The sequence below is a fragment of the Oryx dammah genome, unplaced genomic scaffold (genome assembly GCF_014754425.2).
Source record: "Oryx dammah isolate SB20612 unplaced genomic scaffold, SCBI_Odam_1.1 HiC_scaffold_1, whole genome shotgun sequence".
NCBI classification, from domain to species: domain Eukaryota; kingdom Metazoa; phylum Chordata; class Mammalia; order Artiodactyla; family Bovidae; genus Oryx; species Oryx dammah.
The window spans coordinates 58,329,436-58,349,845 of record NW_024070185.1 but is presented as its reverse complement, the minus strand read 5'-3'; the positions used below and the strand labels follow the sequence as shown (position 1 = coordinate 58,349,845).

Genomic DNA, 20,410 nt, shown 5'->3' with positions numbered 1-20,410 from the left:
ATATTTGATGGGGATGGTGAGACTAGGCCTGTAGAGTCCCCTTTTCCTGACCAAGCCTGGGTTGGGGTATAGTCTCTGGAGATGGATGTTCTCTTGATGCATCTAAAAATTTTCATATATTCATGTTCTGGTTGAGGATCACTTAACAATTATGTCCACCTTTATGTAATTTGTATTATAAAAACATAGCTTTTTTTCTAATATAAAATTCTAGTTTTGGATGTGTTTCTTTCTAAACTAAACATCCTCCCCTGCTCCTAGTTTTTCAGATGATTGCTTGCATAGTTTTGTCGAGGTATAGTGTGTCGTCTTTGTTCAACATGTACCAGCGTAATCCCTTAGTATTTCTGGGATCCGTATCGTGATGCCTTACTGAAGAAGAATATGATGCAGAGAAAATAATCTACTGAATCAAGCTAGTCATTCTAGTATTTACACCAGCATCCAGTTTGACCTTTATAGGTAGGTGATCTGCAAGGACTCAAGATAGTTACATAGACTGATTAAATTGGGGCATCTTGAACTCTTGTGCTATGAAGTAGATATTCTTACACTTTGGTGATTTGCCTTGACTCTCCCTGTTAAATATGACACTTCTCTGCCAGATCTTGTCTTTGCTCCTCCTTTGGTTTTCACACCATTTAGGTATCCTGATGGCTCAGCTTTCAGTTTTTAAAACTCTTACATTGTTGCACCATCTCATTCCTGTGGCAGCCTAACCTCAGTGAGACCAAAGGCAATGTCTTTTGGAGAAAAGACATTTGGTACCTCTGCATCAAGCTGTGGGAATAGAGCGGAAAGCAAGATCTCACAAAATACGTGAAGGGTACTAGTAATTAATACATTATAGAAATTTGTATTAGAATGATTGCTTTGCACTCACATAACACAAAGTATACCTATAGGGAAGGTGGTTGGAACTCTATAGACTAGGAAAAAACAAGAGCAGACTTGTGAGAGGCCTGGTTTTGCTTCTGACACGTGTGCTCATATAGCAGTGTAGCATCAAACAGGCACTTAGCTCTTCTGGGGCCTCAAGATTCTTAGTCTGATAAAATGATTGATGGTGCTTCATAAACTGTAGAAGGCAGTGTGAGGGATGGTTTATTGTCAACATGCACCTGCAGAATTCTGTATACTAAAACCAATGGGTGAACTGTAAAGCAAGTCCCTCTCATCCCCCACAAGTTTCTCAGGAAGAAATTGGAATGTAGTCATCTTATAGCAGATCAACTTCTATGATTAGAAGATGGGTTTCTAATCAAGAATACGGCATCAAATTAGATCATAGAGGACCAGCAGTTTACCACAGAGGCAAAAGCGAAGATGGAACTATAACATTTGGAGATGAATTGGGGTCCAAGATACTAATCCTGCAGGTAACCTTGAGAGTCTAGTGGTTACATAATGCCCAGGAGGAACACAGGGCTTTGATCATTGCTTTGAGCTGAAGTGAAAGTCTCTCAGTTGTGTCTGACTCTGCGACCCCATGGAATTCTCAGGCCAGAATACTGGTGTGGGTAGCTGTTCCCTTCTCCAGGTGATCTGAAATGGTTTGTTAATCTTTGCCAGCCCTACGAACTACTGAGGGTTTAAAAAGACTTAAGAACATAGGATGTGGATTTTTTCATAAAGCTAATTGAGAGATGCATAGACTCATTAAATGGCCCAAAGACAAATGGAAATTTAAAAATTGCATTATCTTTGAGACTGCGAGACTTTCTGGGGGTGGATAGGTGAGAAGGAAAGTACCTTCAGTTCTACTCTTAGCCAGCAGGTGGTGAGTTGATCTCAGCCTGTATATACAAGTTTGGGCTAAATAAAGCTTCAGAACAGAATAGTAACAATGAGAGGAGGCAGAAGCAGCTGTATGTGACTTCCGACTGGCTGTTTTTGTCAACCAGAAATACAGAGTGAAAAAAGCACTGGTGTGGGAGTGTGGACTTGACTTCGCAGAACCTCACTGTTTTTGAAGAGCTTAAAACACAAAGCCACAAAAGCAGTGCTATCAAGGCATAAATTGTTAGGGTAGCAAGGAAGGGGAAACCATACCAAGATAAGGGAATCTCAGAAGCCTCTGGAGGTAGTCTGAGCTGGATGTTAAAGGAAGGTAGGAGGCTTCATGGAGTCAGAGCTTAACAAGCATTAGGTTGACTAGCAAGGAAGTGAATTCTGAGAGTCCAAACCACATGAAGAACTTCAAATGCCAAGTGTGAACTTTATTTTAAAGATGTCATGAGTCCTCTGGGGGTTTAGGCAGAAAGTAGCTATCGGATTTCCAGACAATTCACATTTCCCCCCACTTTTTTTTGTTGTGGCATAATAAATTTCACCCAACAATTTCCAATGTACAGTACAGTATTGTCAACCACATGTACATTGTTTTATGTAGACAATTCACTAACACCCCTTCTGCCTCTGCCTGGTGTGGCTTGTGGGATCTCAGTTCCTTGCTGCTGCTGCTAAGTCACTTCAGTCATGTCCGACTTTGTGCAACTCCAAGAATGGCAGCCCACCAGGCTCCCCCGTCCCTGGGATTCTCCAGGCAAGAACCCTGGTGTGGGTTGCCATTTCCTTCTCCAACTCGTGAAAGTGAAGCCATTCAGTCGTGTCCAACTCTAAGACCCCATGGACTGCAGCCTACCAGGCTCCTCCGTCCATGGGCTTTTCCAGGCAAGAGTATGCAGTGGGGTGCCATTGCCTTCTCCACTCAGTTCCTTGACCAGGGATCAAACCTGGGCTCCCACAGTGAAAGCACTGAGGCCTATCCATAGGACCACCAGGGATTTCCTGATAAATCATTAAAAAAAAAAAAAAAAACGGGAATTTCCTGGTTGCCCAGTGGTTAGGACTTGGTACGTTTACTGCTGTGGGCCTGGGTTTGATCCCTGATTGAGGAATTAAGATCTGCAACATGCCTTCCCCCCCAAAAAACAGTGAGATAGTCATCTTTTTTTTTTTTTTTTTTTTTGAGGATAAAGGAAGGAATCAAGGATGGCAGGCATCTGGCTTTGTATTGTGGTGGACGTGGTACACCCCTTCAATAGGAATGCACGCATTGAAAGAAAAGATTAAAGGGAAAAAGTAGGTTTTGGACAAGTTGAATATGTGACAGTACTAGTAAGTGGTTAGATATGCAGATCTGAAGGCCTAGAGATGATTTTAAAATGAGCCGTATTTTGAAATATAGCACCTAATGGAATGAGTTGAAATTTTTTTAATGCTGTTGATAAAATTGGACATCTTTTTGCAGGGCTTAGGGAATCAGATTCTTTCCATACCCTACTCAAAAGTTACGTTAATAATCTAAATGTACATCTGTGGGAATTCCTTGGTGGTCCACTGGTTAGGACTGCACCCATTCCCCTGAGGAGGGCACAGGTTTGATCTCTAGTTGGGGAACTAAAATTACACATGGTGCGATGCACAGCCATAAGTAAATAAGTAAACAAGTATACATCCATGAAAGTGCTAGAATAAAGTGATTTAGAAGCCATAAAGAAAAATGTTGGTAGATTTAAACTCTGGCATGGTAAAAATCACCTTAAAACTAGAAAATAAGCTACATAAATTGGGAGAAACTATTTGCAGCAAATGTAACAGGTTGAATTAATATCTGTGATAGGCAGGATAATGCCATTCCCAAGCCCGCCTGCCCTCCACCCCCAGTGTCCACATCCTAATCCTTGGTACCTATGAATGTTATGCTATATGGCCAAAGAGAAAGTTGCAAATGGAATTAAGGTTGCTAAGCAACTGACTTTAAGATAGGAAGAGTATCTTGGATTATCAAGATGGGCCCAATGTAATTAAAAGTACCCTTAAAATTGGGAGAGGGAAGAAAAAGTGACATGATATGAGAAGTTAACTTTCTTTTGCTAGCTTTGAAGATGGAGGAGGAGGGTCAATAGCTGAGGAATGAGGGCAGCCTCTAGAAGCTGGGAAAGACAAGGAATGAACCCTACCCAGTGCCCACAGAAAGAAATATGGCCCTACCAACCTCTTGATTTTAGCCCTGTGAGACATATATCAGACTTAACAAACTTTGTGTTGTGGTAATTTGTTATGACAGCAGTAGAAAAGTAATAACAGTATTACAAACTGCAATCAAAAAATGGATATAAGATATGATAGCAATCCAGATGACCACTAAACAGGAAAAGGGACTAAACTTTTGTGACCTTGGGATGCATGAGCTAAACCTGAGAAAGAGAGCAGAGGGCTGACAAGAACTGGCTAGAAAGATAGATTTGTGGATCAAGTAAAGAAGGCAATCATGCCCAGGACCAATAACAGCTGCCTAGCCTCAGATCAGTTGTGCTCCTGTGTATATTTTTCTTCTGTTGACTTCCTGCAGAGTTTTTCTCAAGCGCAGCACTGGTCTGTGCTTTCCTGGCCTTAACAGTCTCACCCTGTAGAGGACTCCAGGTTGATCATATGTGAATAGCTAGAAAAGAAAGTTAAGCCTATAGAATCCCAAGCTCTCTACTTGTGGGACCCTGATCCTGAGGATATAACAGCTGCAGCAGCATAGGGAACTGACATTCCCAGTACGCAAGACTCCAAAAAAAGACCTGAGTGGGATTTTTCTAGTTCAGCTAGTTTATTAGGATTTCCTTTGTCTCCCCGCCCCCCAACTGGTTTGGCTTCATTTCTTGGGATACTTATATTGGGTGCCAGTACTACCAGGCTTTCCTCTGCTGATGGGTTTGGTGGGCATGGGTCCATGGGTACCCAGAAACTTGGATAATATCCTTTGGAGACTGCTGGTAAGGGAAGCGGGAGGTGAGGAGGAAAGATGCTTACGTGCCCAAGGGCAGGGCTTACAGTGCCTAGGGGCCAGAATGTCAGGAGTTCCCAGCCTTGCCCCTCTCTGACCTTGGGAACTTACATACTTGGAGTGAGGCCGGGGGGAGAAAGCAGTGTGTAGAGAGCACTGGTTGCTGTGCTGAGATCTTCGTGAAAGTCTGCGGACAGGGTTCTCTGCTAATCTTCTGGCCTGAGCTGGGTGGCTTTCCTCTGTAACTGTGGATGACCCCAAACTTGCATCCGCTTCTCCATAGTTTCCTTCTTTGGGTTTCCTGGGGCTGGCTCTATTTTTGGCTGAAGATAGGGCTGAAACTTTGTCTTCTCTCTTGCCTGAGGCTGGAACTGCAGGGTTCGAGGGCTCTTCCTGGCCCAGGCAGTTCTCACCAGCCTCCATGTGAACACATGACTCTTGGGGTGAGATCTGGTACACTGTCTTTACTTTCTTTCTTTGCTCTTTCCGAGACCCTTGTTCTGCCCTGCCAGACTTTTGTGTCTGAGGTTGGGAAGAGAAGTGGGAGTGATAACAGTAGGGGACCTGGATAGGCTGAGTTACTGTGCTCTGAGCTTTGGGGGGATGACAGCTTGAAGAGTGGGGCCACAGACTTGGGGGATGAGTCTGCTGTGGTGGGCAAGAAGAGAGTTTCCGGGTGGCTTGAGTTGTGGAGCTCAGGGTAAGGGAGCTGCTGAATGATTGACTTGGAGATCTGGAAGCAGGGCTCTGCTGTAGTTTCCCCAGCCTGAGTTTCAACTCCTTACTCCAGTGCCAGGCCTGGATTCCAGAGCAGGTGGGTACCTTTGGGATAGCCTCACCCCAGGAGGATGGGGTCTCTGTGTTAGCCCCTGTTAACAGCCCTCCCTTGGGTAGGCCAGGTTGGTTGGACTCAATCTTCAGAGCTTGAGCTTGGGCAGCAGGCCAGGGTATTGGCTGTAGAGGATCCACTGCTGGAGGGTTGGGGTCCTGGAGGATCCCTCTGAGATACTGCATATTCTTTCTCACAAACTCAAGATCAATGTGTGGATCTGGTAGAAGAGCAGAGAACCTGGGAGTTGCGGCTGGGAGTTCAGTGGTCCTGCTGTTCTCTGTATGTTTCACTGTTTCCTCCTCAAGCTTATAGTCACGTTTGTCTCCAATAGGCTCACTCGTGTGAGACTTGGACATAGAGTTTGGGAGTGGGCTGGAGCTCCACACTGGGTACGCAGGGACCCAACAGATTTCTTTCTGCTCCACGTCCCCCCGAATAGGCTTAGAGTCAGGCTGGACTCCCAAGGAGTTGGCTCCATGTGGGTCTTGGGGTAAGCTGCAGTCTGGGAGCTCTGAGGTCTGGGAGTCCTTTCTCCCTCCTAGGTCCCCACATCTAGCTTCAGATTCAAACGGGACCCCCATAGGGCTAGCTCTGAGGGAATCCAGTACAAGAACTGGGGGCGTGCTGAAGGCCAGAGATGGGGATTCAGAAGCCCAGGAATTCCTGGAATGATCAGTGTCCTTCCATGCAGTTTCTGACCCAATGAGGCCTTCCACAGGACTGATTCTGTGGTGTTCTAGAACAGGAGCAAGAGATAGGCTGTGGCCAGGGGCTGGGGACTCTGAAGTCCAGAGGTTGTCTCTCTGCCTAATGGCCCCCCTCAAAGCGTTGGAGTCAGACAAGACTGCCTGGATACCTGTGCCTATGGACTCCAGAGAAGCTGAGGGGAAGCTAGGAGGTGAAACTGGGTCTGCAGTGTCCCAGAGATTTTCTTTACTCTCCATGCCCTTCCTTGGAGTCTCAGATTCTGATAGAACACAAGTAGATCTGGTTCCATGGAGTCCTGGGTCGAGGTCAAAGGCTAGAGGCTCCGAGGCCCAAGGTTTTGTTGAATTTTCTCTGTATCTCCACTGGGGCTCATATCCAGATGACTCTCCCAGGGGTCTGCCTCCCAGGAGTTCTGGCAGGGGATGTGGGGAAGGGCAGAAGGCTGACACTGGAGACCCAGAGGCCATAGGGTTCACTCTGTGTCCCAAGGATCCCCAGAAATCCTGGGTTGCAGAAGGTCCTTCTTCAGGGTTGATTTCCTGGGCTTCTGACAGAGGGTCTGGGGGCTGGCAGAGGGCTGGCAATGGGGGCTGAAAGGCTTGAGTACTCTCTTTATGTCCTGTGGTTCCCCACTGAGTCTTATCTGCAGGTGGAACTCCCAAGGTGCTAGTTCCCTGAGGCTCTATCAAGGGGGCTACAGATTGGCAAGGGACCAAGATTGCAGGCTCAGGGATCTGAGGCTTCTCTCTTTGCCTCATGGTTTCCCAGAGGGCCTCAGATTCAGAAGGACCTCCAAGAGGGCTGACTCCCTGGCATTCTGGCAGAGAAGCTTGGGTTAGGCTGGTAGCTGCCATTGCTGGCTCAGGAATTTTGGGGTCCTCCTTTTGCCCCATGGTCTGCCATGGGGCCTCAGACCTAGTTAGGGCTCCCAGGAGACTAGAGGGATTCTCTGCTAGGGAGACAGAGAGTGAGTCTGGAAAGTGTTGTTGGAGACTAGGATCCCATGGCACCTTCCACCAGACCTCAGATGAATTGAAGAGCTTGGAGGATCTGGTTCTTTGAAAGTTAGGCTGTTGGTGCAGAGCTTGATCCCTGGAGACCCAAGGGATCTCTCTCTGCCGTGTAAGCCACTGTATATTTGCCTCAGTGCCAGATAGGACTGTCTTATGGTCCATGGGAAAGGGGTTAGGATGAAGGGGAAGTGATGGGACAGGAGGGGAAGAGGGAGAGGGAAGTTCCTGAGGATCAGAGACGATCCTTTCCAGATCCTCTGTAGTATGGGCTTCCTGGGTGGGAAGTGGGGTTGGGAAGCCATACTGGGGAAGCAGCAATACTGGGGATCTAGGCAGGAAGGCAAGCTTGTTAAAGAAGACAGAGGTACTAACAGAGAGCTTCAAGGGAGAGAGGCCACCTGAGCTCAGGAAGATGGCCTCCAAGGACTCACTGTGCAGAGAGGGCAGACCCCAGAAGAACTGGCTTTTTCTCTCCTGTGGGCAGCTCCCTGATGTTGTTGTGTGCCTCACAGGCAGGTTGGTCAAGATCTGAAAGGTGGGGAAGGATTGAGGAGGGTTTGGGGTCTGCATGAGTCCTTGCTCTAGTGTGCCTGTGGCCTTGTGGAGGCCTTCAGAATTATAAGATGGCTGAGATGGGGCTGTAGTGACTTGCTCTCCAATAGGAGCTTCTTTAAGAAGAGAACGTGTCTTCAGTGGATCCAGAAATGCCTCCTCTTCCTCCTCTGACTTCTGCTTCCACAGGCGATCAAGTAAAGCCACATGGTACAGAAGTGGTAGGCCCTGGGGAGAGGAGAAAGATACAGTCAAGCGTGAAGGCTTTCCAGAGACACAGAGTGTATCATGAAGCCCTCTGTCTCTGGTCCACACCCAGAGTGAACGTCTGGGGACAACAGTCCCTTACCCATCTGGTGTTAATGGCCATTACCCAGCCACATTTGGAGACCAGTATTCCCTTACATAACTCAACATCCAGGGTCAGTGAGCATTTACCTGGCTTCAAATGTCGTGTTAATGGTAAAACTCACCCGGCCTCACACTTAAGGCTTATGTGGTCACCTCTTTGGGCCCATATTGATGTCAATGACTCCTCCCCTGAACTCACATGTGGTGAATCGTTTAACCCAGCTGCACTGCTGTGTCACTCACCTTGCCTCGCATCTTGTCCCCAGAGTACCAGGGCTGAAGCTGCCGCCATCTCCCAAGCTGCCACCACCTCTGGATCTGCCAAACCATGAACAAAAACAGTATTATCAGATTCCCTGGACTCTGGAGGCAGCTGCTGCCACAGTGTCTGCAGGCTAGGGCATAGGTCAGCTGGTTCCAGAGAAGCCCTATGACTCCCTCAGACCCACGCAGGTCCTCTGGCAACCATTCCATTTTCCTCAGCCTAGTGGCAGTTTACCCTGAGGTCATCACTGCATCACAGAACAAAGAACTCCCATCCCCCCACATACCTAACAACAGTCTATCTGAATTTCGGGCCAAAAAATTGCCCCCACCAGACAACTCATACTTCATTCAGTGAAACCTGAGTGATCCCCTTTTGTCTTGATTCCTAAGATCAGAATTACCTTCAGGCATTGTGGTTGAGGACATGGATTCTAGCATCAAGCTGCCTTATTCAAATCCTAGCTCTGCCACTTCTTACCTGTGAAGTCTCAAAAGACTCAATCTTTCAGTGCCTCAATTCTCTCACCTGTAAAGTGGGGATAATATTATTATTTAGCACATAGAGTTGTTTTGAAGATTAAATGAAGAAAATATTTATATGCTTAGAGTAGTACATAGTATATGCTGTGTTAAAATTTTCTTTTTTTTTGCCATAAATGATCAATAACCAATCTAAAGTAAAATTAGAATAGAGAACAGTTTTATTTGAGTCAAGCTGAAGACTAACCCAGGAGACAGACTCTCATAGCTCTGAGGAACTGCTCCCATGAAGCCTGGTTTCCAGCACAGCTTTATATCTTGTCAGAATAAAGGACATCAAACATAACAGGGGTACATTTCTTCCATGTTTCAAAAAAAGACAGATTAGTTGGTACACAGAAAGTCAGTATGGCCTTGGTACCTGGGAAGGGAGCCTTATCGTCAAAGGAGTACTGACATTGGCCTCCCACGAAGGGAGGCATTTATCTCTAACTTCAAAGCAGATATTCTTTACTTCTGGTCAATGCACCCTTTTCTTCAATGGTTAAATCAGATGTACAATGTGTGTTTGATAGACTACAAGACAGGCTTGTAGCTAGTATAAAGCTCAAGTCAAATCATTTATAAGCCAGAATGACTTCCCCATACCTCAATATGTGAAAATGTCTTCCATCACTTTTACTTTTTAAAATTTTTATTTACTTATTTTTGGCTGTGCACAGGCTTTCTCTAGTTGTGGTGAGTGGGCTTCTCATTGCTGTGGCTTCTCTTGTTGTGGAGCACAGGCTCTAGGGTGCACAGGCGTCAGTAGTTGTGGCACACGGGCTTAGTTGCCCTGCAGCATGTGGAATTTTCCCAGACCAGGGATCAAAGCTGTGTACTCTACATTGGCAAGTAGATTCTTAAGCACTGGGAACCAGAGAAGTCATCTTTCATCACTTTTAAAGTTCTTAATTATTAATATAAGGCTCATTCCATCTTTAATAGGTAGAGTCTGTTTCCTCTTTTATATCTCATGTCTTTAGGTTGCCTGAGATCTTTTTTGCAAGCGTTCATGTTAAGGATGACAGTAAGTCAAATGTGCTTGATCTTTTTTTTTTTTTTTGCTCCTCTTTCCCCTAAAACCACCACTCTGTTCCATTTCAACTTCTCTTTTTTGGATCAAACTTCAATATCTGCCTTTGCAATACAATTCAGTGCCTCTCTTCTCACCCTACCCCATCAGCTGCCAGCTTAGTCTGGTAGAAAGACTGTGAGTTGAAGTTGAGGAGACGGATTTTCCAGCTCTGCCACTGTTTGACCATGTGATCTTGGGCAAGAAAGTGTTCTCCACTGGTACCATGATTTGGCCTAGATTTATTCATTCACTGAATCTATCTATATTTATTAAGTGCTTCCTGTGGATCAGGTATTATGCTCAGTCTTGAGGAGGCAGATGATAGGGTCTCTGTGCTAAAGTAGTTCCCATTTCAGTGAGGGAAATAGTCAAATAATAGAAGTTAAATAGAGATATGCACAGGGTACTAAGTGGGTGGAGGACATTTAACCAGCTTGGGGAACAGGATGGCTTGTCAGAGGGTGCTTCCCAGAAGAGATCAGTGCTTGGTTTGAAGAGTCAAGGAAATGAGAGTGTAGGAAGCAAGAGGACAATCCAAGCAGTGGGAACAGCCTGTGTAAAAGTGGTGGGGCAGAGAAAACATGTCCCATTAGGGAAACTGAAGGTGTTTCAGTGCCTCTGTTATATTAGGTGGGGGTAAGGGAAGCAGTAGGACAGACGAGATCACAAAGGGCCCTGAATACCAGACTAAGAAGTTGGAACTTTATCTTGAAGGTGATGGGAAATAATTGAGAAATTTTGAGCAAGGAAGAGATAAGATCAAGTTTGTGTCTTGGAAAGAATACTCTGGCTATAGTGAGGGCAAAGAGATTGAAAGCAAGAGATTGGCTAGGGAAACTTTGCTTTAGTTTGGGCAAAAGATGAGGGCTGAACCAAGGCAGTGATGGTGGGAGTGGAGAATGACAGTCAAGTAGAATTCCAAAGTTATAATTGATGAGACTTGGTTACCAGTGGGATGGAATGGAATGAGGAGTTGTTTTGCTGAAAGTTTTCACTTTCGTCTCAGGTTCAAAGGATTTGTTAACAAAATAAGTCACTTGTTATATACAAATAAATAATACAGGTATTTATTAGAGAATTATCTAGCTTACTTTCAACATACTAACATTAAAAGAAAAGAGAACTAGAAAGAGCAGAGAATACATCACCAAATTGGGTTTTGACCAACATCCAGACTTATTCATCATTGGGAACTCCCATGTCACGGAACATCTGGAGTCCCAAATGGGAAAGGGTCCCAGGCAGCACATCCACTCAGTGGGTGAGACTTCAAAGATTGCAGTTTGAGTTCCCACTTATAATCCCAGGACAATCTGTGGCCAAATTGCAGTTCTGGTTTCATATTAATGCTGTTTGTTTTGTTGTGTAAAACCTGGAATATAGTTAAGCCTGAGTCTTGTTTGGCAAGGCCCTCTCCAGGGTCTCATCAATCTCAAGATTTCTCCCTCATCTTATCTATGGTGCTACAAGGCTTGCACTCACAGCAGGTAGTCACTCACAGTCAGAGCAGTGGCTAGGCAGGTTAGAAGCAAGGTCAGAGGCTTGCTCTGCTTTTTCTCTGAAGCCTAAACAAGACTATTCATTTAATTTCCCTAACAGGAGTTGAGAATGACACCAGGGTTTCTGACTTGAGGGGACTGGTTGTATCTGTTTGTGCCATTTTACTGAGATAAGTAACACAAACCTGGTGACCAGTTTAGGATGACGGGGCAATGTGTTCCATCTTAGACATCTGCATTTGAGATTCTTGTGACAAGAATATGTTTGTTAGGCAGGAGGCAGTTAGATACATGCAATGAAGCTTGGGAAAGCAGTCTATTCAATTCCAGTTCAGTTGCTCAGTTGTGTCCAACTCTTTGCGATCCCATGGAGTGCAGCATGCCAGGCTGCCCTGTCCATCACCAACTCGGCGCTCAGCCTTCTTCACAGTCCAACTCTCACATCCATACATGACCACAGGAAAAACCATAGCCTTGACGAGATGGACCTTAGTTGGCAAAGTAATGTCTCTGCTTTTGAATATACTATCTAGGTTGGTCATAACTTTTCTTCCAAGGAGTAAGCGTCTTTTAATTTCATGGCTGCAGTCACCATCTGCAGTGATTTTGGAGCCCCCAAAATAAATTCTGTCACTATTTCCATTGTTTGCCCATCTATTTGCCATGAAGTGATGGGACCAGATGCCATGATCTTCGTTTTCTGAATGTTGAGCTTTAAGCCAACTTTTTCACTCTCCTCTTTCATCAAGAGGCTTTTTAGTTCCTCTTCACTTTCTCCATAAGGCTGGTGTCATCTGCATATCTGAGGTTGTTGATATTTCTCCTGGCAATCTTGATTTCAGCTTGTGCTTCATCCAGCCGGCCTTTTCGCATGATGTACTCTGCATATAAGTTAAATAAGCAGGGTGACAATATACAGCCTTGACGTCCTCCTATCCCAATTTGGAACCAGTCTGTTGTTCCATATCCCATTCTAACTGTTGCTTCTTGGCCTGCATACAGATTTCTCAGGATGCAGGTAAGGTGGCAGGTAAAACAATCTATATAGGGTATATAAATTTGACAGCTAGCAGTATATACATAGCAGCAAAAATCATAAAAAGGCTTAAAGATACATACTCATAATAAGACTTGGCCCAGACAACATGGCCAGGAATTTGTTTCTTGTTTTCTTTTCTGTAACTTTTGCACACGTGCACAGTTGCTCAGTCGTGTCCGACTCTTTGCGACCCCATGAACTCTAGGCTGCCAAGTTGCTCTGTCCATGGAATTCTCCAGACAAGAATACTGGAGTGGGTAGTCATTCCCTTCTCCAGGGATCTTTCCAACCCAGAGATCAAACCCACATCTCTCTTTTTTTAGTTTATCTATTTTTTATTGAAGGATAATTGCTTTACAGAATTTTGCTGTTTTCTGTCAAACCTTAACATGAATCAACCATAGGTATACATATTACTCCCCCCTCCCCACAATACTGAATACTTATTCTGTGCAGCTTATTTACATTTACAGCAGAATAATTTCCCAAGTGCTGTGTGCTACTCATTGTTAAAAGAGATACTCAGTAGGAAGAAAAGGTAACTTTGCTCTCCTCTCTTCAAAGAATTATAGGTTTCTTATCTTATGGAATAGTTAATGGGTTTGAATTTTCTAGTCCCAAATTAAAGTTGCAATACACCTGTTCTACAACCTTATCCAGGCTCTTGTGTGGGATGAAAATTTAAGGTGCTCTTAAGAAGAAGACGGAGGAAGTGCTGAGTTGAAAGAAGAGGAGTTGCCCAAGGATAGCCATGTGTTCAGGGACTAGAGAAAAGAGATGTTGCAATAGGCTCTATGAGTGACAGAAGTCAATTAGGAGGTTGGACTTCCCTGGTGGTAGAGTGGTAAAGAATCCACTTTCCAGTGCAGGAGACTTGAGTTCGATCCCTGGGTCAGGAAGATCCCTTGGAGAAGGAAATGGCAACCCACTCCAGCACTCTTGCCTATAGAATCTGATGGACAGAGAAGCTTCATGGGCATAGTCCATGGTGTCACAAAGAGTTGGACATGACTGATTGACTGAGCAGGCATGCCAGGAAGATTCCACATGCTGTGGAACAACTAAGCCCATGTATCACAATTACTGAGCTGCACTTTAGAGCCCGGGAGCTGCAACTACTGAAGCCTCAGTGGTATATCTGCTGAAGCCCTTGTGCCTAGAACCGTGCTCCGTAACAAGAGAAGCTGCCACAATGAGAAGCCTGTGCACTGAAGCTAGAGAGTAGCTCCTGCTCTCTGCAACTAGAAAAAGCCTGAGGACAGCAAGGAAGACCCAGCCCAACCAAAAATAAATAAATAAAAATAAATAAATAAAATAAATTAAAAAAATAAAATAAATTAAAAAAATAAATAAAAAGTCAGTTAAGAGGTAGCAGGACTTCTCATAGGGAGAGCTGATTTAATGGTTAGGGCACTAAATATCTAGTACATAGGCTGGGGAACTGTAGCAAAAGATGCTGATGTACACACTTGGCAGAGATGCTGTGGAATCACTTGCCTCTGTATGGACTGTATGAATTTAGACAATGCACATCCCAGTGGAAACCATGACAGACTCAAGACCTGAGGTTCTTTCCTAAATGTTTTTTTGTTTTGTTTGGTCAATGTATATACCACACTAAAGAGGGGAAAAACCCCGCTCCCACACGAATCATGATTAATATTAGATATCTTATAAGCCTGATAAATAAGAGTTTCGAGCCAGATTTAGTTTAATTTAGAAAAATTAAGTAATGTAATGTTTCTTGTGCCTCAGTTGTGGGATAAATTTATACTCTAACATAACTATCTCATTTAATCTTTACAACCCTTTAAAGTAGGTATTGTTATATTCTTTCAACATAGGAGAATCTGTGACACAAAGAAATTAACATATATATATTATTATTATATCTATATTTCTGTGTATCCATAGTATATAGATATTCCAGAAGGCAGAGTTAGAGATTGAGAACCAACTTGTATTGTGAGTAACCATTTGGGTATATGTGACAGAAATTAAAATCCAACCAGTGTAAATAAATGGGAATGTATGATTCATATCTGAACAATCCAGGGGTAGGGGTGGCTTCAGGTAATAGGACTAATGCAGGGATTCAATTTGATGTCATCAGGATTCAATTTTCATTTATTTCCTCTCTTTTTCTTTTTTTTTTTGGCTGCATTGCATGGCTTGCAGAATCTTACTTCCCTGATTAGGGATCGAACCCATGCTGTCTGTAGTGGAAGCTCGGAGTCCTAACCACTGGACCACCAGAGAATTCTCCCGTTTCCATTTCTTGACTCTCTCTCTTATCTGCTGACTATTTTCAGGTGTTGTGTGGTAGCAAGTTCAAGTGAAGCTGAAAATGTGGTGTTGCTGTGACAATATTGTGCTTACGGATTCTAATTGGTCATGTATCTTTCACTGAACTACTCACTGAACTGCACACAGGGAAATAGAATGCTTCATCTGACCGGTCTGAATCACACACTCACTCTTGGAGTAAGGGTGTGGAGGGAAGAACACTCCACCTGCACGTGGACTGAGACCAAAGAAGCAGGGGTATGGTCATTCCTCCAGGAGACACAGACATACTGTTTTTGGAAAGGTGCATGCCTGCTGGCAGCAAAACAAGATGGCATAAAAGAGATGTCCACTACAGCTCTCTCTAACTACCCCATTCTGTTTTCTGGCTCAGAGCCATGCCAGATCTTTTGAGATCTGAGGCTTAAATTGAAACATGAATGCAATGCAGATCCTCTGAGGTTGGGGAAGGGTTTAGATGGGGCATAGAGCAGAGATCTTGAAGGAGGGAAATCTATGGGAGACCCAAACATCAGTGTGGATAGCCCTATTCAATGACTTAGACTCAGTTCCTAGACATTTTCATTTTAGAGTCCTTTACCTCTGCTCCTATCCAACTATGGCCATATCTGAAGCATCATCACCAGGAAACACTCTACTTTCTGAAATAATATAGTCTTATAACACCCTCTAACTTCAATCTCCAGATTTATCCTAAAATACCAACTCTTCAACCTTCTCAGGATATCTAGTCCATTGATCTTTCCACTTTCTCCCTGTCCATAAACAACCTCTCACCTTATTTCCTCACTTTCCAAGACAGACTTCATGGTTCATCACCTAATCAACATTCATCAGTTCAATCTGGGAAAAATCCCAACTTGATGCCAGAGCTGCTCTCTGAGAAGGCAGAGTTCAGCATTACTGGATAAAATCACACATATAGATAAGTTGGTGGCACCAGAAATTCATGGTCTATGACTAATGGTCAAATCCGTCATTATTTGAAATGCATTTATTCATGCATTCCATTTATTAAGGGCCTGCTATGTGCTAGGCACTGTTCTAAGTATTTGGGATATATGGGTGATCAAAACAGGCAAAGCTTCCCTGGCAGTCCAGTGATTAGGACTCTGAGGGGGTTTAATCCCTGATCGGGGAAATAATTCCCCACAACCCCCATCATGCGGCACACACACACAACAGGAGGCAAAGCTTCTTGACCATGGTGCTTATGTAGTTTATTTCTTAGCAAATTCTCCCACTCTACTCAAAATCAGTTCAAACCTTCTTTACTTTTCTCCACTTCTTTCTCTCCCGGCCCCTAACATATATGGCAGAGCTCTACTTTTCAGAGAAACCAGGAGCTATCCTATGAGAACTTTGCATCATCCCAAATCATTGCCTCCAATCTCCTTTCCTCCTGCTGTAGTGAAAGGTGTTCCTCTTCCTTGACACCCTCAAGCTAGGACGGGTGCCCTCATCCTCTCCTCCTCCACAGGCACTTTCCACACTAGACTGTAACTTGTGTCTTAATTATCTGAGGGCAGGGACCTTGTCTACCCAGTTCACTGTTTTAACCTCAGTATCAGGCCCTTAGCTTGGGCTTCCCTTGTGGCTCAGCAGGTAAAAAAACTGCCTGTAATGCAGGAGACCTCGGTTCGATCTCTGGGTTTGGAAGATCCCCTGGAGAAGACAAAGGCTACCCACTCTAGTATTCTGGCCTGGAGAATTCCATGGACTACAGTCCATAGAGTTGCAAAGAGTCGGACACGACTGAGCAACTTTCACTTTCAGGCGCTTAGCACATAGTTGTAGCTCAGTACCCTAAGGGTGAATGAACGAATGGGCGAGATTTCCGGAGCGGGCCTGCTCATGGGCGGGGCCTGCTCGGGACGGGGCGGGGCCCTCTCGAGGCGGGGCTGGGCGGGGGCCGCCTCAGCACTGTCCTCTCAGGCTTCTTGGAGGCCACCAGTAGACAACAGCTCAGGACGCTGAAGTAAGCATACTTGAGATCAGAGTGCACAGCCAAGATTCGGCAAGGCTTTTCGGACGCCTCAGGGCTCATTCCGGGGCAGGACTCTATCCTCGAGGCCTCTGGGTGTGGCGGCTGCGCCCAGGTCCCGCCGCGGAGCGCGCCATCTTCCACACGCGGCCGTAGCTTTGGCGTCTTAAAACTGCCTGACTCGTGTTTCTCCCTTTCCCTCTGCCTTCCCTCTCCCTTTTCCCAACCCCTCTTTCCTCTTCCTCCTCCCCTTTCCCCTTGCCATCTCATCCAGAAGGATGTGTCTAGTGAAGGGCCAGCAACCCAGCTTCAGTTGCCGCACCGCGGGATCGACGCGCTCTATTCCCCTGCACCTGAGGGGTCCAGTGTTCCAAAAATGTCAGGACTGGTCTGAACTGTGAAACCTGAAGGAACCGCCCCTCCGGGAGGGATTGGCGTCCTCGGGAGGGTGAAGCTCATGTCCAGGAGGATTGTTTCAGGTGGGAGGACGAAGTGGGGAGGCCCCGGGGGCGGCGGGCAGTGGGAGCAGAGTGCGGGGCGGGCCCCAGCCGTTAACACAGGTGTGGGCGCGCAGAGGTGAGAGCCCATCCTGAGGGGCTGGCTCTGCAGGCTTCTAGAGGGGAATCCGAAGCAACTGCCTTCAAATCTCTTGCTGCATTTTTTGGGGGGGGCTTCTATGTGTCAGGTCCTGTATGTGATAGGCACTCTAGCTATGTCCTACTAGAGATAGGAGGTGAAGGTGAAGGTGAAGTCGCTCAGTCGTGTCCGACTCTTTGCGACCCCATGGACTGTAGCCTACCAGGCTCCTCCGTCCATGGGATTCTCCAGGCAAGAATACTGGAGTGGGTTGCCATTTCCTTCTCCAAGAGATAGGAGGAAATGTGTTATTTGTTAAATTTTTCTGTCTCACATCTTAGTTGTGGCACCGAGTGGCTCCAGAGTGCAGGGCTTAGTTGCTCCCAGTCTTGTGGAATCTTAGTTCACTGACCAGGGCTCAAACCCACATCCCCTGCATTGCAAGGCAAACTCTCAACCAATGGACCATTAGGGAAATCACCAGAAATGTTACTGAAAAAAAAAAATTTATTTACTTATGTCCACTAAAAAGATACACAACGTATGAGGGCTGTGAATTAAGTATTATTTGGGGTAAAAGGAGGACTGCAGTGTAGCATACAGCACCTCACATATCTCTGAGAGACTGATTCAAAGAGGCAGTAGCGGAAGGTCAGTGTATAAAATTTTGGTGAAGGGAAAGTTAATGTAATCAAGTCCTTACTTTACAAAAGGTTTTCTGCTACTCACTGTGAAGGGATTTAGTACTTTTCTAAATATGAAGAGATGTAAGAATTGGGATCATGAAATAAGTTCCTAACTATCTAAACACCTATTCCATCAGTTTCCCTGGAGTACAGAGTGCCTCACTTTCCACCCTGAATTCCCTTTAGGGGGTATTGATGGTTGGCAGCTATAGCAGCACAGGTAGATGGCAAATGCCCTTGTTATTGTTTCAGTTCAGTTCAGTTCATTCCAGTTGCTCAGTTGTGTCCGACTCTTTGCGACCCCATGAATTGCAGCACTCCAGGCCTCCCTGTCCATCACCAACTCCCGGAGTTCACTCAAATTCACGTCCATCGAGTCGGTGATGCCATCCAGCCATCTCATCCTCTGTCATCCCCTTCTCCTCCTGCCCCCAATTCCTCCCAGCATCAGAGTCTTTTCCAATGAGTCAACTCTTTGAGGTGGCCAAAGTACTGGAGTTTCAGCTTTAGCGTCATTCCTTCCAAAGAAATCCCAGGGTTGACTCCTTCAGAATGGACTGGTTGGATTTCCTTGCCGTCCAAGGGACTCTCAAGAGTCTTCTCCAACACCACAGTTCAAAAGCATCAATTCTTCAGCGCTCAGCCTTCTTCACAGTCCAACTCTCACATCCATACATGACCACAGGAAAAACCATAGCCTTGACTAGATGGACCTTTGTTGGCAAAGTAATGTCTCTGTGTTTGAATATGCTATCTAGGTTGGTCATAACTTTTCTTCCAAGGAGTAAGCATCTTTTAATTTCATGGCTGCAGTCACCATCTGCAGTGATTTTGGACCCCCCAAAATAAAGTCTGACACTGTTTCCACTGTTTCCCATCTATTTCCCATGAAGTGATGGGACTGGATGCCATGATCTTCGTTTTCTGAATGTTGAGCTTTAAGCCAACTTTTTCGCTCTCCTCTTTCACTTTCATCAAGAGGCTTTTTAGCTCCTCTTCACTTTCTGCCATAAGGTGGTGTCATCTGCATATCTGAGGTTATTGATATTTCTCCTGGCAATCTGGATTCCAACTTGTGCTTCTTCCAGCCCAGCGTTTCTCATGATGTACTCTGCATATAAGTTAAATAAGTAGGGTGACAATATACAGCCTTGACGTATTCCTTTTCCTATTTGGAACCTGTCTCTTGTTCCATGTCCAGTTCTAACTGTTGCTTCCTGACCTGCATACAGATTTCTCAAGAGGCAGGTCAGGTGGTCTGGTATTCCCATCTCTCTCAGAATTTTCCACAGTTTATTGTGATCCACACAGTCAAAGTCTTTGGCATAGTCAATAAAGCAGAAATAGATGTTTTTCTGGAACTCTCTTGCTTTTTCCATGATCCAGCGGATGTTAGCAATTTGATCTCTGGTTCCTCTGCCTTTTCTAAAACCAGCTTGAACATCAGGGAGTTCACGGTTCACATATTGCTGAAGCCTGGCTTGGAGAATTTTGAGCATTACTTTACTAGCATGTGAGATTAGTGCAATTGTGCGGTAGTTTGAGCCTTCTTTGGCATTGCCTTTCTTTGGAATTGGAATGAAAACTGACCTTTTCCAGTCCTGTGGCCACTGCTAAGTTTTCCAAATTTGCTGACATATTGAATGCAGCACTTTCACAGCATCATCTTTCAGGATTTGAAACAGCTCAACTGGAATCCCATCACCTCCACTAGCTTTGCTCGTAGTGATGATTTCTAAGGCCCACTTGACTTCACATTCCAAGATGTCTGGCTCTAGATTAGTGATCACATCATCATGATTATCTGGGTCGTGAAGATCTTTTTTGTACAGTTCTTCCGTGTATTCTTGCCACCTCTTCTTAATATCTTCTGCTTCTGTTAGGTCCATACCATCTGTCCTTTATTGAGCCCATCTTTGCATGAAATGTTCCCTTGGTATCTCTAATTTTCTTGAAGAGATCTCTAGTCTTTCCCATTCTGTTCTTTTCCTCTATTTCTTTGCATTGATTGCTGAAGAAGGCTTTCTTATCCTCTTGCTATTCTTTGGAACTCTGCATTCAGATGCTTATATCTTTCCTTTTCTCCTTTGCTTTTAGCCTATCTTCTTTTCACAGCTATTTGTAAGGCCTCCCCAGACAGCCATTTTGCTTTTTTGCATTTCTTTTCCATGGGGATGGTCTTGATCCCTGTCTCCTTTACAATGTCACGAACCTCATTC

General features: G+C 45.0%; 1 protein-coding gene across 1 annotated transcript; it reads right to left on the bottom strand.

The window, feature by feature from the left end:
- Positions 1 to 4,648: 4,648 nt before the first annotated feature.
- On the bottom strand, positions 4,649 to 8,710 carry CUNH9orf131 (chromosome unknown C9orf131 homolog). The gene is made up of 3 exons (XM_040245872.1): positions 8,480 to 8,710; positions 7,450 to 8,113; positions 4,649 to 6,999 (listed from the first exon to the last, which is right to left on the bottom strand). Exons 1-3 carry the CDS (start codon positions 8,708 to 8,710, stop codon positions 4,649 to 4,651), a joined length of 3,246 nt encoding a protein of 1,081 aa, XP_040101806.1.
- Positions 8,711 to 20,410: the final 11,700 nt, after the last annotated feature.

Coding starts and splice junctions, on each gene's coding strand:
- CUNH9orf131 (XM_040245872.1), bottom strand. CDS start 8,710: ATGGAATGGTTGCCAGAGGACCTGCGTGGGTCTGAGGGAGTCATAGGG. Junction 8,114..8,479: donor GGGACAAGATGCGAGGCAAG/GTGAGTGACACA, acceptor TCCTCTCCCCAG/GGCCTACCACTTCTGTACCA. Junction 7,000..7,449: donor CACTGAGGCAAATATACAGT/GGCTTACACGGC, acceptor CCTTGATAGAGC/CTCAGGGAACTAGCACCTTG.